Source organism: Bos indicus, chromosome 6 (genome assembly GCF_029378745.1).
Source record: "Bos indicus isolate NIAB-ARS_2022 breed Sahiwal x Tharparkar chromosome 6, NIAB-ARS_B.indTharparkar_mat_pri_1.0, whole genome shotgun sequence".
Taxonomy (NCBI): domain Eukaryota; kingdom Metazoa; phylum Chordata; class Mammalia; order Artiodactyla; family Bovidae; genus Bos; species Bos indicus.
In genome coordinates, this window is record NC_091765.1 from 5644848 (window position 1) to 5667187 (window position 22340).

At 40.1% G+C, this 22340-nt stretch overlaps 1 protein-coding gene across 28 annotated transcripts in view; it reads left to right on the plus strand.

The window, feature by feature from the left end:
- The window catches only part of LOC109553295 (mitotic spindle assembly checkpoint protein MAD2A), a 651283-nt gene that overhangs the window by 24829 nt on the left and 604114 nt on the right, over positions 1-22340 (plus strand). For 21 of the 28 annotated variants that reach the window (XR_011567001.1, XR_011566996.1, XR_011566997.1 and 18 more), the window contains 6 exons: positions 823-987; positions 7049-7198; positions 12200-12284; positions 14678-14755; positions 17365-17431; positions 19758-19952. Coding sequence is in view for 17 of the 28 variants with exons in the window: in XM_070790760.1 (XP_070646861.1) it covers positions 14729-14755; positions 17365-17431; positions 19758-19952 (289 nt within the window). In the remaining 11 variants the exon portion in view is untranslated. Of the gene's footprint in view, positions 1-822; positions 988-7048; positions 7199-12199; positions 12285-14677; positions 14756-17364; positions 17432-19757; positions 19953-22340 lie in introns of those variants that run through there. The other 7 variants (XR_011567002.1, XM_070790767.1, XM_070790764.1 and 4 more) reach the window with 6 other exon arrangements.

The following is a 22340-nucleotide window of genomic DNA, read 5'->3' on the forward strand; positions in this document are numbered from 1 at the left end:
AGCTACTGGTGTTCCTAAGATTCATACTGCGGAACACAAGTGAGCAGCTTTACATCTTCAGGGTGGGCCAGGGTGTAGGGGGACATTTTCTTGGCTTCAAGGCTAGAATTTTCTGTAGATCTATGAAAATATCTGCTCTATTTATCAAAGAGTCTTTATGTTCAGTGTAACATTTGTTTTGATGAGGCAGTTCTCTGAGACCTTAGCTCAATCAATGAATAACTAGGCACTGCCTAGTATCTAGAAAGTTTTTTGATGTTTCCAGGATTATTTCGCTGATCTTAGAGAATTTTCCCCAAAATTTGAATACTGATTTAGATATGATTGAAATCAGTTTTCCAGAATCCTCGGTTATCTAAAATTTTAGGCTATCATGAAACCAAGTTGAAATTACTTCTTGGCAAATCTCCATATCTTTTTATCTCTAATAGGCCACACATTATCCTATTTTGTGTGGTTATTGGGTTCTTACTATTGTCTGTTTTTGCCTTCCTGCCATCCTCTCTACCTTTGGCCTCTTGGTTCTCCTCTTCCTAACAGTTCATGACCAGCTCCCCTCCTTTCTCTGTTCCCTGCCTCTAAGAGTCCGCATGCCCAAGGGCTTTGTCCTTGAACTTGTCGCCTGTCCACATCAACTGCCCGAGTGACCTCATTTCTCTCAGTAACTTTCTATAGCTTGCTGATTCCTGGATTTGAGCTGTGAAGCCCTGTTTGGGAGACTGAGGCTTCTTTTTAAAGTTGTGTCAATCTTGACATTTAACATAAACCGCATCGTATATCTGACCAGTGACTCGTTGTTCTGTGGTGTTTGATGTTTTTCAGAAGCCCTTCTGTTGAGGTGGACACCAAGAGTGAGAATACTTCATCATCCGAGGGAGCCAACGGTACCCTGCTGATCCACAGCCCCGCAGAACTCAAAAGCGGCTGGAGGAAGCAGAAGGGGTACCTCTCCTCATTTAGTGATTCGTTGCTTGCGTCTAATACCACGTGCGTACATATTACATGCTTTCCTAATTACTATAAAATGGCACCTCTGGTAACCTTGAGGAAAATATGACAGGCAGGGTCTCTCTTCTCTGTGGCTTATAGACAGATGACAAAAAAAGAAGAGGGGGAAAGGAGAGATTGCGTCGTGCTTGTGATACAAGGTAGATACCACGAGCATCATGAAGGGGACCATGAAGACGATGGGACCATATTCAAAAAGGGTTGTCCAGCAGGACCTCTCAAGAAGGCAGCCTCTAAGCTAGACCTGTGGATTGAGAAGCAGCCTCCATTCCCAGCCAAGGCGGCTGAGCCTTCGAGGCTGAGGGAGCAGCAGGCTTGACTGGGTGCCGCTGGGCACCGTGGATGGGGTAGTTCTGGGAAGGCCAATGTGACTGGAGCCTAAAGTGAGGGGCATGACATTAGATATAACACTGTAGTCAGGGTCCAGCCACACAGGGTCCCCACAGGCCACAGTAAGGGGTTAAAATACATGCTGAAAGGTGTTTAACTAGGATGGTAACCATATCTGACATATACTTTTTAGCAAAGCTTTCTGGCTATCGGTAGACGAGAGATTTTGGAGTAAGCAAGGGTGGAAGCAGGGAGACTAGTTAGGGAGGCAACAGTCCTGTGAACAGTATCAAGGACTCCATCCTGGGGTTGGCAGTAAAAACAAAAGATTCAGCCACACAGATGCGGAATATATGTTGGAGACAGAACCAGAGGGCTGCACTTTCCTCTCAACCCTCAACATAGATGCAACTAACACCATAGGCTTGGTGGCTTAACAAAAGAAATGTGTTCCCTTATAGTTTCTGGAGGCTGGACATCCAAGATCAGGTACCAGTATGGTGAGGCTCTAGTGAGAGCTCTCGTCCTGCCTTGCACATGGCTGTCTTCTCATTGTGTGCTCACAAGGCATTTCCTTGGTGCCAATAAGCCCACCATCCTACTGGATTTGAATCTTACCCTTTATGCCCTCATTAGCCTCCATGACATCCCCCAAAGCTCTATCTCCAAATATAGTCTCATTTGCAGGGAGGGCGTCACTGTATTAAGGACTTTAGCAGCCAGGAGGGGCGGGGGACACAAGTCCCCCACTGCAGTAACCACAGCACTGAGTACTTGTACTTCACACAAGTTTTAGAAAAAGACCTAGAAGATCATTCCCACAGTAACATTTAGGTGTATTCATGATCATTATTAATATAAAAAAATTTTTTTCAGAAGGAAATAACTAAAAAGAAATCACTTCCTGTGATAACAAACATATCTCTTCCCTGTCTTGCCTCATTCTTAGATGGGATATCGTATCCTGCCTTGAACCAATCTGTTCAAATTAATAATCTGAGTGTAGCACCTAGTTTTGCCACTTAGCCCTAAGAAGAGGTGGGGGCACTGAGGTTCCCTATTGCCTCACCTCACCTCAGACTTCAGTGGAAAACTCACTCATCTTGAGGCTGATGCTATAGAAATGAACACAAATGGAATAAATAGTTTACTAACTTCTCACTATGCATTTGATGAGAATAAGTACATTTTAGTTTCTAGGTAATAATAAGGGGGATTTACATATTTATTTCTTCACAGAGAAATTATATTTCTCCAATTGTGGGATGTTAATATTCACTGAAAATTATTTTGAGATTTTTTTTTGTCATTTTTTCCCCATATTACAAGCATTAGAAATGTCTGTTCTCAAGAATTAATCTCATGAATTCTTCAACATCATTTTGATATTCATTAGAATGCTAATAAGCTCTCTTTAAATAAAATTATTACTTTTAATTTTTATAACATGATCTACTTTATAAATATTAAGATATTAATACTAGCATAGGCCTATGAAGAATTACAGAGAAGGCAATGGCAAGCCATCCAGTACTCTTGCCTAGAAAATCCCATGGATGGAGGAGCCTGGTAGGCTGCAGTCCATGGGGTCGCTACGAGTCCGACGTGACTAAGCGACTTCACTTTCACTTTTCACTTTCATGCAATGGAGAAGGAAATGGCAACCCACTCCAGTGTTCTTGCCTGGAGAATCCCAGGGACGGCAGAGCCGGGTGGGCTGCCGTCTCTGGGGTCGCCCAGAGTCGGACACGACTGAAGCGACTTAGGAGCAGCATACATAGCCAAGCGGAGGAGGCAGTGGCAACCCACTCGGTACTCTTGCCTGGAAAATCCCATGGATGGAGGAGCCTGGTAGGCTGCAGTCCATGGGGTTGCTAGGAGTCAGACACAATTGAGAGACTTCACTTTCACTTTTCACTTTCATGCATTGGAGGAGGAAATGGCAACCCACTCCAGTATTCTTGTTGGAGAATCCCAGGGTTGGGAGAGCCGGGTGGGCTACTGTCTTATGGGGTCGCACAGAGTCGGACACAACCGAAGCGACTCAGCAGCAGCATACATAGCCAACTGGAGAAGGCAATGGCAACCCACTCCAGTACTCTTGACTAGAAAATCCCATGGATGGAGGAGCCTGGTAGGCTGCAGTCCATGGGGTCACTAGGAGTTGGACATGACTGAGGGACTTCACTTTCACTTTTCACTTTCATGCTTTGGAGAAGGAAATGGCAACCCACTCCAGTGTTGTTGCCTGGAGAATCCCAGGGATGGTGGAGCCTTGTGGGCTGCCATCTATGGGGTCGGACAGAGTCACAAACAATGGAAGTGACTTAGCAGCAGCATCATTGCCAACACCATTTTTAGACATCACTATCCTCACATTTAGTTGTTACGAAATACAGAAACAATAAAAAATGAATGTTATTTAGATCAAAAGATAATTAGTATTATCAGTGAGACAGCAGACACTTACACATGACCACAATCTCTATTTCCAAGCATCTAAGGGAACAGTCCAGAGAAAGGCGATGGCACCCCACTCCAGTACTCTTGCCTGGAAAATCACATGGATGCAGGAGCCTGGTGGGCTGCAGTCCATTGGGTCACGAAGAGTCGGACATGACTGAGTGACTTCACTTTCACTTTGATGCATTGGAGAAGGAAATGGCAACCCACTCCAGTTTTCTTGCCTGGAGAATCTCAGGGACGGAGGAGCCTGGTGGGCTGCCGTCTATTGGGTTGCACAGAGTCGGACAGGACTGAAGCGACTTAGCAGCAAGGGAACAGTCTTGTGTTGGAATAGGGGAAGTCTGCCTAGAATCCCAGAAACTCCACAAACCATTGGGGCTTACCCTCCAGTATGAGGAGAAGGGCAGAGTTAGAGATGGTTATGTAGCCTCACTGTCTCAATGGACTTGAATCTGGGCAAACTCGCGGGATAGTGAAGGTCAGGGGAACCTGGCATTCTTCAGTCCAGGGGGTTGCAAACAGTCTGACATGACTTAGCAACTGAAGAACAACAACAAAAAGGAAAGGAGCGGGATGTGGGAATCCGTAGTAAGGGATACACAATAAAAATTTTAAATGTAGTCCTCCTCTTCCTTCTCATCCTTCAGTCATTTTATATTAGATTCGTTCTAACTTGTGAGAAAATCTCATTAAATCGTGACTAAGGCTGAAGAAATACAATGAGACCCTAGGAGAATCCACTGCAGTATAAAGTTTTGTTGTCTTAAACATTTCCAAGCTGACATCTAGCTTTGTTGGTATAGTGTCATGAGATTTATCATGTCAGTCTGCAAATTAAAGAACAATCCCATCAGAAAGCCTGGTAGCTCCTGGAGAAGTGTGGAGGCTGAGGATAGGAAAGAGGAGAAGGGTACCTCAGGGAAGCTGAGGTCCACACCAATGGAGGCCAAGTGGGTAGGAGCACAGGCTGGTGATTTAGGCTGTCTGAGTTCAAACCCTGTATCTGTTGCTTTGGGAAATTGACTTAACCTCACCTGTAAAATGGAGCTGCTGCTGCTAAGTCGCTTCAGTCGTGTCCGACTCTGTGCAACCCCATAGACGGAAGCCCACCAGGCTCCCCCATCCCTGGGATTCTCCAGGCAAGAATACTGAAGTGGGTTGCCATTTCCTTCTCCAATGCATGAAAGTCAAAAGTGAAAGTGAAGTCACTCAGTCATGTCCGACTCTTACTGACCCCATGGACTGCAGCCTACCAGGCTACTCCACCCATGGGATTTTCCAGGCAAGAGTACTGGAGTGGGGGTGCCATTGCTTTCTCCGAAAATGGAGCTACTAAAGACTACTTGGTGTAGTTGACATCAAATGAAACAAATGTTTATAAAAGTCTTAGAACAGTGGTCACTATATGGTAAATACTCAGTGTTACTGGAGAATGCAAACCATGCTCTGGGCCTTTGGATAACTCCTTGATTTGGTTTCAAGGGAGTGAATGATCTTGGCACTTCCCTTCACTAAGAAGAGAATCATTGAAATGCCTTTTCCCAGGTCAGTATATTTGGACGTTTCCACACAGTACCTTGGGTGTCAACACACTTAGACATCTACATGAGAAAAAAAAAAATCTATAAAACCCAGCAGATAGGCATCTATCTTTCCCATTAACTGAAAGTCGCTCAGTCGTGTCCTACTCTTTGCAACCCCATGGAGTATACAGTCCATGGAATTCTCCAGGCCAGATACTGGAGTGAGTAGCCTTTCCCTTCTCCAGAGGATCTTCCCAACCCAGGAATTGAACGGGTGTGTCCTGCATTGCAGGTGGATTCTTTACCACCTATCAGGGAAGTCCTCTTTCCCATTGGGCATACATTTTTAATTTGAAAATGCTTTTAGAGTTACTATATAGAAAAATAATGTTATTTGATAATTGTGTTTCATAAAATCTTCAAATACACAGGCACAGGGTAAAAATGTTGAAATCAAATGTAGAAAAAACCCACCTTGTATCACAAAGCAGATTTCCATCATATTTATATTCATAGTGCCCACTGAATCAAGATTATCCTTCAAGTGGGCTTCCTGCAAAATTATTTTCATTTCATAAGTCCCATTGAAGAGTTGGAGCTTTAACTGTTCCCTGAACCAGAAGAATCAAAGGCATTTCTGCACACGAGGTATCTCTGATCTCATTCTACATTTAGTGTGTCTACATGTGGTTCTGAATTGTAGAAAGTTCCAGAGCTGTGTGCCCCAGTTACCTCGGCATCTTTCATAGGGCTTGTAGCTATCTAAATCTCAGGCCTGCCAAGAGTTAAATTTGTGAATTAACCAAGAGATATGGTGGTTTCCATGTTAGAAGTCAAAAGAGAATCAGCAGAAGCTGTCAGAGAGCAGATTCATTGGTGACCTTCTGACTCCCCAGAGGTAAATGGGAAAGATGTCTATCATCTATGCAGAAGACATCCTGGCCACTGATCTGAGGTTGACTGACTGACTGAGTTTTAAGTTGGGGTTCAATTTGTATGCCAACAATTTTTCAGTTTTTACCTATAAGAGAAAATGTTATGAACAAAATTTTAAGAAAGGAAATTTAAAATAACCTATGCTAGAAAATAAAATATCTTGTTTAAAAAATTAAAGTTGAAAATGTATTTTAAATCTCTCTAGTCTAGCCTTTATTTTTTTTTTTGGTCTCTGTTAAGGAAAAAGTTGTGTAACTATTTTTATAAACCATATATCATGCATGTATTTTGGTTCAGCCTCTCAATATTTTTTGACATATGCAAGACATGAATGAATAATAAACTAATTATAATTACAAAAATATTTATATATTTTCTACATTTATATTATTATAATTATAAAATGCTAAATATTTACATTTATATAAGATTTATTTTTAATATAATATATAATAATAAATATGAGACTGATAAATGAGTTAATGGTTCTCTAAAAAAGCTCTAAGATATAAAGGATGGTCTATACTCATTGCTTAACATTCAGAAAATGTCTATTCCTACCATTAAGGAAGTGTTTTCAGGGACTTCCTGGACCAGCCTCCACTGAACACGCATTTTTGAAAAGGTCTATCAAATGCCTAGCCACGCCATCCACAGTGAGAAATAGAGATGAAGGAGGCACGCTTGGCCGTCCAGCAATAAGAAACACCATCTTAGCATGAACACAGCTGCTCTCATTACGTTTCAGAAACAAACTAACAGAGGCATTATTTGGTTCTTTCCAGGTATCAAAAGAACTTTAAGATAAAAGATAAAACACCACTGAGAACCATGTGAACTGCCAACCATATACACAAGGCTGGTGAAGCCGGCGTCGTTGCCAGAAAGTCCTTTGTCCTGGGCTGGCCCCCGGTGAGCTTTGTGGCCCCCTTCAGGTGAGACCTACAGCTTGGTGTCCTGGATCTACGTGGGTTCAAAACGAGGACATTTTCATCTGCTTGCATATTAAGCCAGTGACTCACTTCTTGACTGACCATAATGACACACATGGGCTTCCCTGGTGGCTCAGTGGTCAAGAATCTGCCTGTAATGTAGGAGACTTGCGGAAGATGCCCACTCAACCCCTGGGTCAGGAAGATCCCCTGGAGGTGGAAATGGCAACCCACTCCAGTATTCTGCCTAGGAAATCCCATGGACAGAGGAGCCTGGCGGGCTACAGTCCATGCGGTTACAGAAAGAGTCGGACACGACTGCGTGGCATAAACAACAGCAAATGACACACATGCCTTGTGCTTTTCCCTCCTAAAAAGGTTCTCATGTGCAAATGCATGCATGTGGATAGTAACAGTGGAAATGACCGCAGTGATTTCCTTTGGTTTTGATCAGTGGTTTTTCAGATGGGCTATGTGAGCTACTTGGGAAGCCAGATCCTCTTGTGTTCATGGTATCCTTGTATGAGGAAGGAGGATCATGAGAGCAAGACTCTAGGACCCCTCACCAATATCCTGCCCTCAATCCCGATTATCTTTCTTGAAAAAGTACAATTATATTTGAAAAACTGACTTTATACTCCCAAATTAATTCCCTTTAAAATGGGATTTAATTATACACATAACATTAATTGTGTCATCAAATACTAGGTTGCCTGAATTGCTGTGTACAAATAATCTTATTTGGTGTGTGTAGAAGGGTGACAGTAAAACACAGCTACGATTCCATGGAGCACAGGTCAGTTTTCCAATTACATTCTTAGACTGGAGTGAGGACGGGGAATGTGAATATCCCAAGTTGACAGTCCCGGGTTCACCAGCGTCATGAAACATTCACCGCTGCCACTTGGAACAACCACACCCCGTATCTCAGTCTTGTGCACACACCAGGCCCTCATCACACGCACGTGACACACTTTCTTGTCCTCCTCACCTGACACCAAAATCTCTTGTCTCATCACAGAGCTAAGACAACTAAAATACTGCCGAGTGGTAAATTGACTAAATGCTAGAATTCAGCTGTTGACTTAATGAAAACTTTGAAAGCTTTTGGGGAAGAAATATGTATTTGTATCATTCTCTGTATGTCTCCTTTCCATGACTTATTTCTCTAAAGATCCAGTTCCTATTGCTTAAACATCTTTTCCATGTTTTAAGTGAATGGAAGCAGTTTCATTTGGGAATGTGCAGTTTCTGATAAGGGAGTGTCCAAGAAACTTTTTTCCTAGTGAGGCTAGAAAGGAGGAAGCCAGGTTTACACCTGTTATTTAGGTTTAAAAGCTGTGTGAGAACATACATGGCATTCATAACAATGCCTGACACCTAGTGCTTTGGCCATTTGCTCTTTTACTCTTCTGCAGGTTGCCATGAGTAATTAGAAGCTGTGTTCGGGTATATATGCAGGTTGGGAGCTCAGAGGGCACTCTACTTCCTGGTGAAACAGTTCTTGAAAAGGGGATGAGGGGTAGGAGCAGTGTTTTGGTAGGAATATAAAATGTGGCAGCCATAGGAGAACATACATATTCTGGGTATATATCCAAGAGAAATGAAAACTTACATCCACACAAAAAACGTATACACAAATGCTCGTAGCTGCTTTATCCACCACAGCCAAAAAAAAAAAAAAGGAAATAGCCTAAGTGTTTATCAATTAATGAATGTATAAGCCAAACCTGGTATGGGGCCTGAGGATGGAGGAGACTGGGGTGTGACTCCTTAATGCACACAGGGTTTGCCGTTGGGTAGTGAAAATATTCCAGAACTAGATAATGGTGATGGTTGCACAATATTGTTAATCTACAGATGATCACTAATTGTCAGTTGTATGTTATGCATAATTTACCACAATAAATAAAATTTAATAAGTGATAAGTCTGTGTATGAATGAGCCTAAAACATTTTCAGCTCTGGATAATTAAATGCTACACAAACTTTAGCAGAGAAAATGCTAATCTTTAATAATTTAGAAGTAGATTGATCTGCATCAGAGGATCATAGTAATGAAGAATAAGTTTTCTAGAAACTAATTTCATATATTACAATTTACTATATGGTACACACATAAAGTGGGCTGGAAGAAGCACAAGCTGGAATCAAGATTGTGGGAGAAATATCAATAACCTCAGATATACAGATGACACCACCCTTATGGCAGAAAGTGAAGAGGAACTAAAAAAGCCTCTTAATGAAAGTGAAAGAGGAGAGTGAAAAAGTTGGCTTAAACCTCAACATTCAGAAAACGAAGATCATGGCATCTGGTCCCATCACTTCATGGCAAATAGATGGGGAAACAGTGGAAACAGTGTCAGACTTTATTTTTTGGGGCTCCAAAATCACTGCAGATGGTGATTGAAGCCATGAAATTAAAAGACGCTTGCTCCTTGGAAGAAAAGTTATGACCAACCTAGATAGCACATTCAAAAGCAGAGACATTACTTTGCCAACAAAGGTCCATCTAGTCAAGGCTATAGTTTTTCCAGTGGTCATGTATGGATGTGAGAGTGTGAAGAAAGCTGAGTGCCGAAGAATTGATGCTTTTGAGCTGTGGTGTTGGAGAAGACTCTTGAGAGTCCCTTGGACTGCAAGGAGATCCAACCAGTCCATTCTGAAGGAGATCAGCCCTGGGATTTCTTTGGAGGGAATGATGCTGAGGCTGAAACTCCAGTACTTTGGCCACCTCACGAAAAGAGTTGACTCATTGGAAAAGACTCTGATGCTGGGAGGGATTGGGGGCAGGAGGAGAAGGGGACGACAGAGGATGAGATGGCTGGATGGCATCACCGACTCGATGGACATGAGTCTGAGTGAACTCCGGGAGTTGGTGATGGACAGGGAGGCCTGGTGTGCTGCGATTCATGGGGTCACAAAGAGCTGGACACGACTGAGCGACTGAACTGAACAGAACTGAACACACGTAAAGGAATAAAATATGGTAGGGTTTTTTCCTAATAGGATACTCCTGTTTCTGAGATAACATAGTTCCATCCAAATGCCAATTCCTAAGTATGATTTAATCTGAATAATAATGTTCTTTATATCTGAATAGCACTTCTACCTATAAGAACACTCAGGTATAATTAATCCTTTTCCTGTTCTGGAAACTGAGGCACAGAGTGGTTCAGTGACTTGCCCATGATTACACAGCTTGCATTACACCTGCAGTTAAGTGTTTAGATTTCAAACCAACTTTTTGTCAAGTTGAACATCTACTTCTCATCACTGTAATATGGTTTAAAAAAGAGAGACTCCATATCAAGAGCCTAATTACGAAGAAGGTACAACTTACACATGCATACACATTAGTTAACAACTGGCTGCTGATATTTTTTTTAATCTGGAATAGCACTTAATATGTTAATACAAGTCTTAATATGTTAGTGTGGAGAAGGCAACGGCACCCCACTCCAGTACTTTTGCCTAGAAAATCCCATGGACGGAGGAGCCTGGTGGGCTGCAGTGCATGGGGTCGCTAAGAGTCAGACACGACTGAGTGACTTCCCTTTCACTTTTCACTTTCATGAATTGGAGAAGGAAATGGCAACCCACTCCAGTGTTCTTGCCTGGAGAATCCCAGGGACGGGAAGCCTGGTTGGCTGCCGTCTGTGGGGTCGCACAGAGTCAGACATGACTGAAGCGACGCAGCAGCAGCAGCAGCAATATGTTAGTGTAAGTATTTTATGTAATTTTTCTTCCATTTTTTAATATTGCAGTTTTCCTGAACAAAAGGAAAAATGGCAGTCCTTCCTTCAAAGGTATTTTGACAACAGTATACATATGTTAAATTTTTAATCCATGATAGAAGAATGCAAATCTCTTCAAGGCAGTGCCCCCAAACTGTGTCCTTCTCCCTGGTAGGAATTGTTAGACTCCCCTCAAGTAACTTCTTGTGTAGGTTGATCCTGACTGCTACTGCAAAGAATGTTCTCTCATTTACATGTATGCTCTGCTTAGCTTTAAGGAAGTTCTGTGTGTCACTGTCATCTTTCCTTTCTCTCCATCCTAATGGTTGGAACTAACATTATTCTCAAAACATATGTTAAATTTCCGTAAGTGTAGATTACTTACTCTAATGAAAGATTCTCAAAGCAAATGCTACTTCCTGTCCTTGAACCCAGGAAGGCCCTGGGCCCGCCAATCTAGGCAGGAAAACTTTGAGGATTGGATCTGCTGCCCAAATCTCACATAACAAAGGCGACCTGTTGCTTTCTGGGTCATATCTTATTTTCCTGAAAATATTTTTGCATATCTTCTTCCAATCCCTAATTTGATTTTACTCAGTTTATCTCTCCATGCTTTTAAGAATAATAACAAGGGCTTCCCTGATGGCTCAGTGGTAAAGAATCTGCCTGCCAATACAGGAGATACAGGTTTGATCCCTGATAGAGGAAGATCCCCCATGCCGCGGAGCAGCTAAGCCTGTGCACCACAATTGACTGAGCCTATGCTCCAGAGCCCAGGAACCGAACTGCAGCCACTGAAGCCCGCGTGCTCACAACAAGAGGAGCCACTGCAAGGAGAAGCTCGTGAACTGCAGCTGGAGCATGGCCCCCACGGGCTACAACTGGAGATGGGCCTCCACAGCAACACAGACCCAGCACAGCCGAAAATTTAAAAATTAAAATAAGGCGAAATAAGAACATAGACATTAAAAGAAGAAGAATAACAAATAAGGGACTTCCCTGGTGGTCCAGTGCAGGCGCCTGGGTTCAGTACCTGCTCAGGGAACTAGACAGATCCCAGGCGCCACAACTAAGTCTGCATGCCGCCAGTAAAGATCCTATGTACCACAGGGAGACCCGGTGCAGCCACACTAATTCAGTAAATGAGTTTTTTAAAGAAAATAATAACAGTATTTAAAAGATTAGCAACATTGATTGATTTGAAAATAAGCTAATAGCTAAAGCTAATTCGTCTACCCTATTCTGGGTTATTACTGAATTTTATTAGGTACGTCAATCTAGCCGAAGAGAAGGATCAATCAGAAAGCATTCCCCTCAAAATCTTCACTGAAGACATCAAAAACAGTGCCTGTGTAAGTATTTTTAAGATCAAAAATTAAATTCCAAGTTCTCAACTTAGCAAAATGAAACTGATAGAGATATACAGAAGAGATAGAGAGATGGGGTGGGTAGGAGGGAGAACAAAAAAGAAGAGAAAGAGAGAGGGGAGTAATTTAGCAAGCACTGTGTGGGAACACATATTTTCCCGTGAAAAGATGAGTGTCTTTACATTGTGGTTTGGATTGTTTCCACTGGTTTTTTTTTTTTTTTTCCCCTGTGATGTTTTTATTTGGAATAATTGTAACTTACAGAAAAGTTAAAAAAATAGTACAAAGAACACACCATATGCCAGTTACCTAGATTCACCTATTTATGAACCTTTTGTTCCATTTGTTTGATCCATTTATTTGTCTCTTCTCTCTCTCTCTATATATATATATATATATATAAATATAAATATATATATATATTTGTGTGTGTATCTAACTATTTTTGAGGGTCATACGTACACCATGCCCTTTCTCCTTAAATAATTAGGTATGTCCTAAGAATAAGGATAGTCTCTCATATAACCATCACACAGCTATGACCTTTAGTAAATTACCATATGTGTAATACTTTAATCAACCATTTACTTTTCCATTTTGTTAGCTGATCTCAATAATGCCCCTTTCTAGCACAGGATTAAGAGGAAGGTAATGCTAAATGCAGAAGACTTTTGAAAGGTCTTTCATTCTGCGGAATGTCTGGATAGAACTGAGCCAAAAGGGATGATACTTTGAAAGGATCAGCAAATCTCTACCTCATTTTGTTTATGCTACTGGGGGGAAAAAATCATACCATTAGCCCCAGTTATTTGCATGTAATTTGATTTCTGAAAGTGTAGTGCTGTAGCCTAGACATTTGTGATGAAAAGATATTCTGGATGTTTTTTTATGATACTTTGTTCTACTGTAGTTTACAGTAACTCTAGATGACACAAAACAGTATTTGAAGGTAGAAAAAGGAAGTCATTTAAGACAGTTATTTCCTGGCCAAGAGCAAAGCCAGGCAAAATCCAATTTGTTCCTGACCACCAGATAAATGCAATGCTGGCAAGAGATGCATCTAGAGGGCTCTCATGCAGCAAAGCACACTTTCGTCTCCACCTACTTTGATTTGTGACAATGGGTTACATTCAGAATTTTTCACCTAGAAATTTTAAAAAATCAACTTTATTTATGTGTAACTTACACAAAATAAACATTTCTGGTGTTCTTCATTCCTGAAGATTCAAGTTTCCTTCTAGTACTTCATTTTATCCTGGAGAACTTTCCTTTTCTTATACATATCTGGTACCAACAGATTTTCTTAGTTTCTTTCACCTGAAATGTCTTTATTTCACCTTCTTGAAGGGTATTTTTGCTGGATATAGAATTCTGTTTGTAAATGTTTTCAGCACTGTAAAGATGTTTCACTTTTAGTCTCTGTGTTTTCTGATGAGTACTCTCTGCTCACTCAAATCAACCCTCTGTATGTGACTTGTCATTTTTCTTCAACTGCTCTCAAGATATTCTCTTTAGTTTTGGTTTTTAGCTGTGTAGCTATGAAGTGTCAAAGCATGGTTTTCTTTTAATCTACCTGTTTGGTACTTTCTGAACTTCTTGATTTTATAAATTTATGTCTTTCACCAAGTTTGAGAAATTGTAGTCATCATTCTCTTGTATTAATTTTCTATAAGTTGCCTTCCTATTTTTATGGAGCATTTTTTAATGTGTTGTGTGGTCAAGAGCTATTATAAACACCCTGTTCACTGGCAGTTTAGAATGGAACTTACATTTTTAAAATTTTCAATCTCATTTCCTAGATTAATTGGTTTTATTTAATTGATTCATTAGATTTCAATCATGAAAATCTTAGTAATCATGACACCTGACAAAAAGAAAGTAATCACTGAATAGTAGTTAAAAAAAAAACTTTAATAACCAGTTCTCATTCTAATTTTACTAAAACTGACTATGTAATGACAAAGAAATAAATCCATATTATAAAAGCACGACTCAGGAAGACCAAGATGGTACTTTTTTTTAAACTATCTTTCCTCCATTATGGAAACAGCCTTAAGGTGCTGAGGGTAGCCTATGTGCCCTTGTGGAATTCTCAGTCTTTCTAGTTCTTGCTTAAGCTATTATATTTTGTGTGCCTCAAATCCTTTAACAGAAATATTTGTTTTACTGAAATGCTTTCTACTAGCTTCATGTTATATAAAGGAATGGAAGTAGATTATAATAAGGGGATTATATTCTATATACAAGCATTTTACCTTGTCATTACCTGAATTATAAGCTTTGCCTTTAGAGTATAGATAACAATTTAACAATAATGATTTACTCACTTGTTTAAAAATGTTTAATTTATAGCAGCTTTCCTCACTTCTTTTTTGCAGTCTGTTACTGTAACAGTGACAAATTCAGACACAGTGAATGATGTTATCAATATGTCACTTTCAAAGCTAGGAATAACTGTAAGTTACCTGCAAGTTATTTTTAGTTAAAAGACCAACTTTGATTTTTGAGATTTGTGTGTGTATGTGTGTGTCTGTTTGTGTATAATGTATTTATTATCATAAGACAGCTGATTATTTCAGATAACTCCATCATATTTGGTAGAATTTGAAGGCAGCCAAACTATATTAATAACCTATGTGTGTGTTAGTCACTTAGTCATGTCCGACTCTTTGAGAGCCCATGGATTATAGCCCACCAGGCTGCTCTGTCTATGGAATTCTCCAGGCAACAATACTGAAGTGGGTTGCCATTCCCTTCTTTGAGGATCTTCCCAACCCAAGGATCAAACCTGGGTCTACCATATTGTAGGCAGATTCTTTACTGTCTGAGCCACCAAGGAAGCCCCTTAATAATCTATACAGATGTGTTATTTGTGTATTCCCATTATAAATTTTGTGTGAACCGAAGTCATAGCACAATGAAATCAGGCTATAATTTTACAGTTTTAAGGAAAAAATGTATATTTATTATATATATATATATATATATATATATACACACACACACACATAGACAATAAAATATTTATGATTCTAAATATTTCCTCCTCTATTGGATTATTCTTTTTGTATCTTCTTTCCTGATTCCTCCTGTCCCATCTCCATTTACCCTGATTGCACCTGAGGACTCAATCTCAGTATGAGAAAATCCTAAATGATATGTTTTGTTGTAAATCTGATGTAAAGACCACCTGGCAAGAAGCTACATCCCCTTGATGCAGGTCCTATAATGCAAAGGCTAATGCCTCTTGTGAACTGCTGAAGAAGACAAGTTCTGAATAAGACCATGGGTCTGGAGACGTTTGTGTACACATCTCTTTCATCTCATTTTGTTTTCAAGTGTCTGCTCTTTTATATTTTGATAGGACTGTTATGCTTGTTAAAAATTTTTTAGTGAAAGAGATGGCTATGTTTGAGGATGAGGGTTCAGAAGCAGAAAGAGGAGTGGAACATTCAGATGGACAGAACAGAACAAAGCACTTGTAAAGCATAGATCCTTATATAAAATTATATGTATTTATATATATACATATCAATGTGTAAAATGTACATATACATATAATTATGAATACATATTTATACATAAATGTGAAAATACCTTGCTATTGTGATATGACATAATTACAATATTTGTATTTGTGTTTCTCAATGGTATAATAAAGCCCCTTAAAACCTCAAGGCAGCCAGAATTTGGTATAAGACATCAAGATTTCTGTAAAAATATAATTTAATAATACATTTTAAATAAAATTGAATTCATATGCATTGAGTACAGCACCCCTCTGCGCTGATTTCTAATCTATATGATATATATGCCCTGAATGAGAGTTAAATCTTAGAAGAAAGTGGCTTTAGGGATAAGGTTGGGGAGACTGATTAATGTTAGAACTCATTTTATTTCATTTTTGTAACTTTCCTTTGCTTAACGTGATCAATCTCACTAGACAAAAAATTTCTATTTCAGTGAACAACTAGGGTTATTTGCCTATATACATATGCCTGATTTATGGGATTCCATCATAGTTTTTCCAGTTTTTACCTTAAAAGAAAAGATTTTTATCAGCTCTCTCATTTCTATTTGCCATGCCATTTTGAGCCTATTTAGTTACATGTGTGTGTTTGTGTGTGTGATTGCGTCCATACCTGGGAGCTTACTTCCTTCATGGCAAGGCCATGATTTTTAATCAGGAGTCAAAGGTAAGTGTAGTACCTAGTACCTATCACCAACAACTCTATTTCAAACATTTTTTGCTTTATCTTCTCCTGGAGGGCTCTTTAATTTAGCAGTCTTTGTAATTTATACTTGTTTCAAATGGGATATTCAGAATTCCTAGGCAGTGATTCTGCTGGAAGAAACTGTTTTCTACATCTGACTCCTTCTTCAGGTTAGAGTCCTTGTCCCTTCTCTCCCTTGAGTGGTGTTGCCTACATCACAGCCAGTAGGCTGCCATCTACTCAAGGCCTCTTGGGCACCTGTCTCATTTTGTTAACAGTTGCTGAGCTAATGCTGCCTTTCAAGTTTTACTTTGTTCAGGAATAGTCATGGCAGAGTATGTGGCTTTCTGGACAACATGCTTGACTGGGCAGGGACATTTTAAGGCAAAAGCCAGAATTCTCCAAGGAGTCTCAAAACAGCAGAAAGCAGGATTCTTGAGATTAGACTTCTCTTCCATAGTGAAGAGAAGTTTTTTTTTAATTATTTTATTTTTTATTTATAATTTATATATTTATTTATAATTTTATTAAAAATTACTATGTTTTTTTTTAATTCATGGACCACCCACAAAGTGAGAGGCTGACTGTGACTGCACTATGGTTGCACAGATCCTCACCCTTTATCAAAAAGGACAAGAATCTCAGTCGATCCATTGGAGGCTATGAGAGAGGGACAGGGGCTACTGGAATCAGCATTGTTCACTCAAAAATTGTTGCCACTTCCATGGACCAAATAGCATTTATACTGGCCCAAATTCTCCTTTTGAAAGTATAGAAATGCTAAGGAAATGAGTTCTTCAAGTATCTACTAGGAATATTTGCTGTGACACATAGTTCTTTTTCTTTCCAAGGGCTCTGAGAAAGATTACCAGTTGTGGATCAGTTCTGCTGAGAAAAAGACTTCATATCCACTTACTGGTAAGTGTCAGGGAAAACCTAAGATGGAGCTGGTTGGGATCCAAATTGTAACTTTAAAGTCTCAAAGTAATGGTTGATCAGTCTTAAGTTTAAATGCCCTTAAACTGAAAATCTCTTGGAGTATTCATTTATACACGTCTTAAATAATTCGAAGCACCTGCTCTATCCCAAGCACAGATAGCATCTCTTCATGCAGCAGCTTATGGTCTATTTGGGAACAGCAGTGTGGATTTTTCTTCTTTACTTTTTCCACTTGACAAACAGAGTTGTCTTGAAAACACTTACTTACTTACTCTCTATTTACTCACTTAGGTATGAAAGCAACACAAGCAGGAATTTCTTTTGCTCATACATTATTTTTCATATTCCAGTCTTGACGTTCTCAGTTCCATTTTCTAACTACTAAGTTGTCTCTATTTCGTGAACATCTTCTAAAATCCAGCCATACCTCTGACCTCAAGTACATTTATTCAATACCTATTCTGTGCCCAAAGCTTTTCTCAGCATCATAAAGAAAATGAAATAATCACAATCAGACACTTAGATTCTTCACTGACTAAACCACCTGCATGTACTTTGCTGTTTCTCAAGCTGAGTTCACTAGCACTGCTCTTGAAATTTTTGATAAATAGACTATATCTTTCCTAAAATAGTTATCATAGCAAGTTAACTAAAAATAATAATGCACATTCTTGGATGAGCAAATCTGTCAGGGGTGGTCAGTGAAAAAAGGAGGAATTAAAACAAGGGAAAAGACAAAATCTGTAGTGGAACTTGCAATATAGTCATGGTGACAATGACTTCTGCTAGAAATCTTAGAGCACTTCCTCTTGTAACTTTTTTCATCTGTTCAACAATCCTGAGTCTATTACTCTTTCAAGTGATCTGAGGAACATTTTCATGTGGTCTGAAGAATCTAAACAGCTAAGTTTTTTCTGTGATATGTATATTCCCAGTCTTAGAATACATAGAGTCACCGAGTATAAAGCTGAAGACAAAATCACCTCACCCATTTCACGTGTTTTTCTTGTCTTGTTGACATCCTTGTAAAAGTCAGTCAGCAGTAAAGTGGAAAAAAATTGAATATTGAAACATATTTAGTTTAATAAAATGCATTAATTTAAATAAGACCATGTAGATGACAACTTCTAAGCTTAGAACAGCCTCAAACAGCATGGCTGGCTCTGAGGACTCCTAAGAGGCTGTCTTTCATGCTGCTGCCTCAGCAGTCATTCTGAATGCGCTTCTTAGCATGTTCTCAGCTGACAATTATGGATTAGCTCCTGGTTATCCTGGTGTCTTGGTTGTATTTTATTACTCTCAAAGAAGCTTCTTTTGCCTTAAAGGATGGAAGTCGCTGCGATTCTTGTTCTGAATAGAGCACTGACATTGTGTTTATGCCAGATGTAAAGCAAAAGCAAGAACTCCTCCAGTTGCATTTAATAAATCAGAAACAAAAGAAAAGGAGCTTTCATGCAATTCTTTAAAGATGGAATCCACAGGACAGCACAGGGTCTTAGAGAATTCTCTGGAGAGGAAGCAATTTATAGCATGAAAGAGCAAAACAAATCACTTGGCAGGCAACTCCCGATGATTTCTGGTGTGGTTTTCCACTCTGTAAACACCGTTTTGCACTTTACTTCTGGGTTTTCTCGGCCGTGCAGGCTTGTCTCTGATCACTGTCTCGTAGGAAACCCCTTAGAGGGAAGCAGCAGCGGGAGGGAAACATTAAGGCAAACCACCCCACTGCACTCTGCCTACTGAACTGACAAAAGGAAATGGAAAATCTGTTAAACTGACATGTGGGACAGAACACTGATCAGAGCCATTCTTAACATACATAGTCCGATGATTTTAAAAATATTAAGCACCAATGCTTATTAATATATTTACTTTGATCCTTATGAGTCTATGTGTGAGGGTCAGTGTTTCAAAGGAGGAATGTTAAGGCTAGCATTTTGCCTAAGATGTACAGGTGTAGTGCGTCAAGGCAGAAACTAGAAGGCCATAAATATTCTCAGATGGAAACACAATGAAAGTCAATATTGTGCAATTCACTGATGAAATGCCTTCCAAGCCAAGCAAGGTGTCTAAAAACATTTTTCTTGTTATGTTTTAAACCCTTCTGTTTGGGCACCTGCTTTTTGCAGCGTGTCCCCTTGAGAGAGTGCACATTGTGCTTACTCGGGAGTCACAGCCTTCTCTACCCGGAAGCCCCTGAAGGTCAGCAGTCACACCAGTGTGGCATACTCGCTCACGGTAAGGTGGGTTTGATCCCACCCATCACCATCGGTCTGAATCTATATTTAGATTTTTCTCCATATAGGTCATGAACATCCCTATGGAATTAAAATGAGCTGTATTCCAGCTACTGGGCTGCTGCAGCAGCAACTGGAGGGCTCCACTTCTGCTTCTGCCCTCCAGGAGGCCTTCCTGGAGGGGCCGCAAGAACTCCAAGACCAGTTTATCCTGAAACCCAGGCACTCAGCCAGAAACCAAGCCAGAAAGCAGCAAGGGAAAGGTGAGCCCCTTCCCTTCCTGCAAGTGGCTTCTCTTGGCTCTTGTCTCTACTCCTGAAAACAAACTGTTGACGTACAGACAGTTCTCCATGTGGGGCTGGAGGGCAGTATAGGCAGGCACCAATTCCACCCAGAATCAAGTCCAGAGAAGCCCCAAAGGTCTGAAATCAAGACCCAATTCACTTCTAGGAAGGCCTTTTTTTTTTTTTTTTTTTTAATTAAATTCCTCTAGGTAGACAGCATAGCACTTCCTACATATAATTATGTATTCACACATCTGTGTGGGCTTTGCTGGTGGCCTAGATGGTAAAGCATCTGCCTGCAACACAGGAGATCTGAGTTCAATCCCTAGGTCAGGAAGATCCCCTGGCAAAGGGAATGGCTATCAGCCACACCAATATTCTTGCCTGGAGAATCCCACTGACAGAGAAGCCTGGCAGCCTACAGTCCATGAGATCACAAAGAGTCGAGCATGACTGAAAAACTTAAAGACACATACATAAACACACACATACACACACACACACACACACACACACACACACACCCCTATGTATCTTATTAGAACATGAGCTTCTTATGGCCTGGAAACACACGTCCCCCATCCCAAGGTTTTGTCCAGTATCTCGGGCCCCTCACAGGAGGTGATTAGATGACTGTGTGGCTTAGAGAAGACCCAGAATCTATTCTGGGCTTAGGCTGAAGTGGCCTTGGGCATTCTGGTTAGACTTGAACTCTCTCTCTCTTCTTTTTTTACATTAGTATATTTATTGAAGAAAATATATTTCAAAAAGAACAGTAAACCATTTGCTATTTGCTAGCAAAATTAATTGTCTCTCAGTGTATTTTGTAATTATGAAAGTCCAAATGCTCCTGCATATAGTCTATTAGAGAAGGTAAATTATCAAGCACCTTGGTCAAATATCTATTTATAGAAAATCTAATATTCAGTTTTAACTAGTTTAAATTAGAGTCTTGCAATATAATTCAGTTATCAATATTCTTATTTTTCCTGTCAGTAAACTGAATGTGCTAGTTCTCTTTGGGGGAAGACTATGTTACTCAATATTTTCCTATGCTTTTGATTTTCAAGAGAAGAGAAATCTTAAGACACTTGTGTTTGAATGTCTGGTATTGTGCCTAATGAATATTTTACTAATTAATGTTATCATTAGTAAAATGTTCATTCTGATTACTTCCCATGCTGGTTTAAAGTGACCTATGATAAAAGACATATATCAATTAGGTATGTTTTGGATTGACATGTACACACTGCTCTATTTAAAATGGATAACCAACAAGGACCTGCTCTATACCACAGGGAACTATGCTGAATACTCTGTAAGAACCTAAATAGGAAAAGAATTTGAAAAAAATAGATATATGTATAATTGAATCATTTTGCTGTACACAAGAAGCTACCACAACATTACTAACCAGTTATACTCCAATATAAAATAAAGCATTAAAAAAAGAAAATAAACTTTCGCAGAAGACAAAAATAGCAATAAAAACTAAACAATGTTGTTCAGTTCAGTTCAGCTCAGCTCAGCTCAGTTGCTCAGTCACGGCCGACTCTTTGCCACACCATGGACTGCAACACGCTAGGCCTCCCTGTCCATGACCAACGCCCAGAGTTTACTCAAACCTATGTCCATCGAGTCAGTGATGCCATCCAACCATCTCATCCTCTGTCGCCCCTTCTCATCCCGCCTTCAATCTTTGCCAGGATCAGGGTCTTTTCAAATGAGATAGCTCTTTGCATCACGTGGCCAAAGTATTGACAACGTTGCATCTTCAGCAACAGTCCTTCCAATGAACATTCAGGAATTATTTCCTTTAGAATGGACAGGTTGGTTCTCCTTGCTGTCCAAAGGACTCTGAGGAGTCTTCTCCAACAGCACAGTTCAAAAGCATCAATCCTTTGGTGCTCAGCTTTCTTTATCGGAGAAGGCAATGGCACCCCACTCCAGTACTCTTGCCTGGGAAATCCCATGGACGGAGGAGCCTGGTAGGCTACAGTCCATGGGGTCGTGAAGAGTCAGACACAACTGAGTGACTTCACTTTCACTTTTGACTTTCATGCACTGGAGAAGGAAATGGCAACCCACTCTAGTATTCTTGCCTGGAGAATCCCAGGGACAGGAGCCTGGTGGGCTGCCATCTATGGGGTCGCACAGAGTTGGACATGACTGACGTGACTCGGCAGCAGTAGCTTTCTTTATAGTCCAACTCTCACATACATTCATGACTACTGGAAACATCATAGCTTTGACTAGATGGACCTTTGTTGGCAAAGTAATGTCTCTGCTTTTTAATATGCTGTCTAGGTTGCTCGTAACCTTTCTTCCAAGGAGCAAGCATCTTCTAATTTCAATGCTGCAGTCACC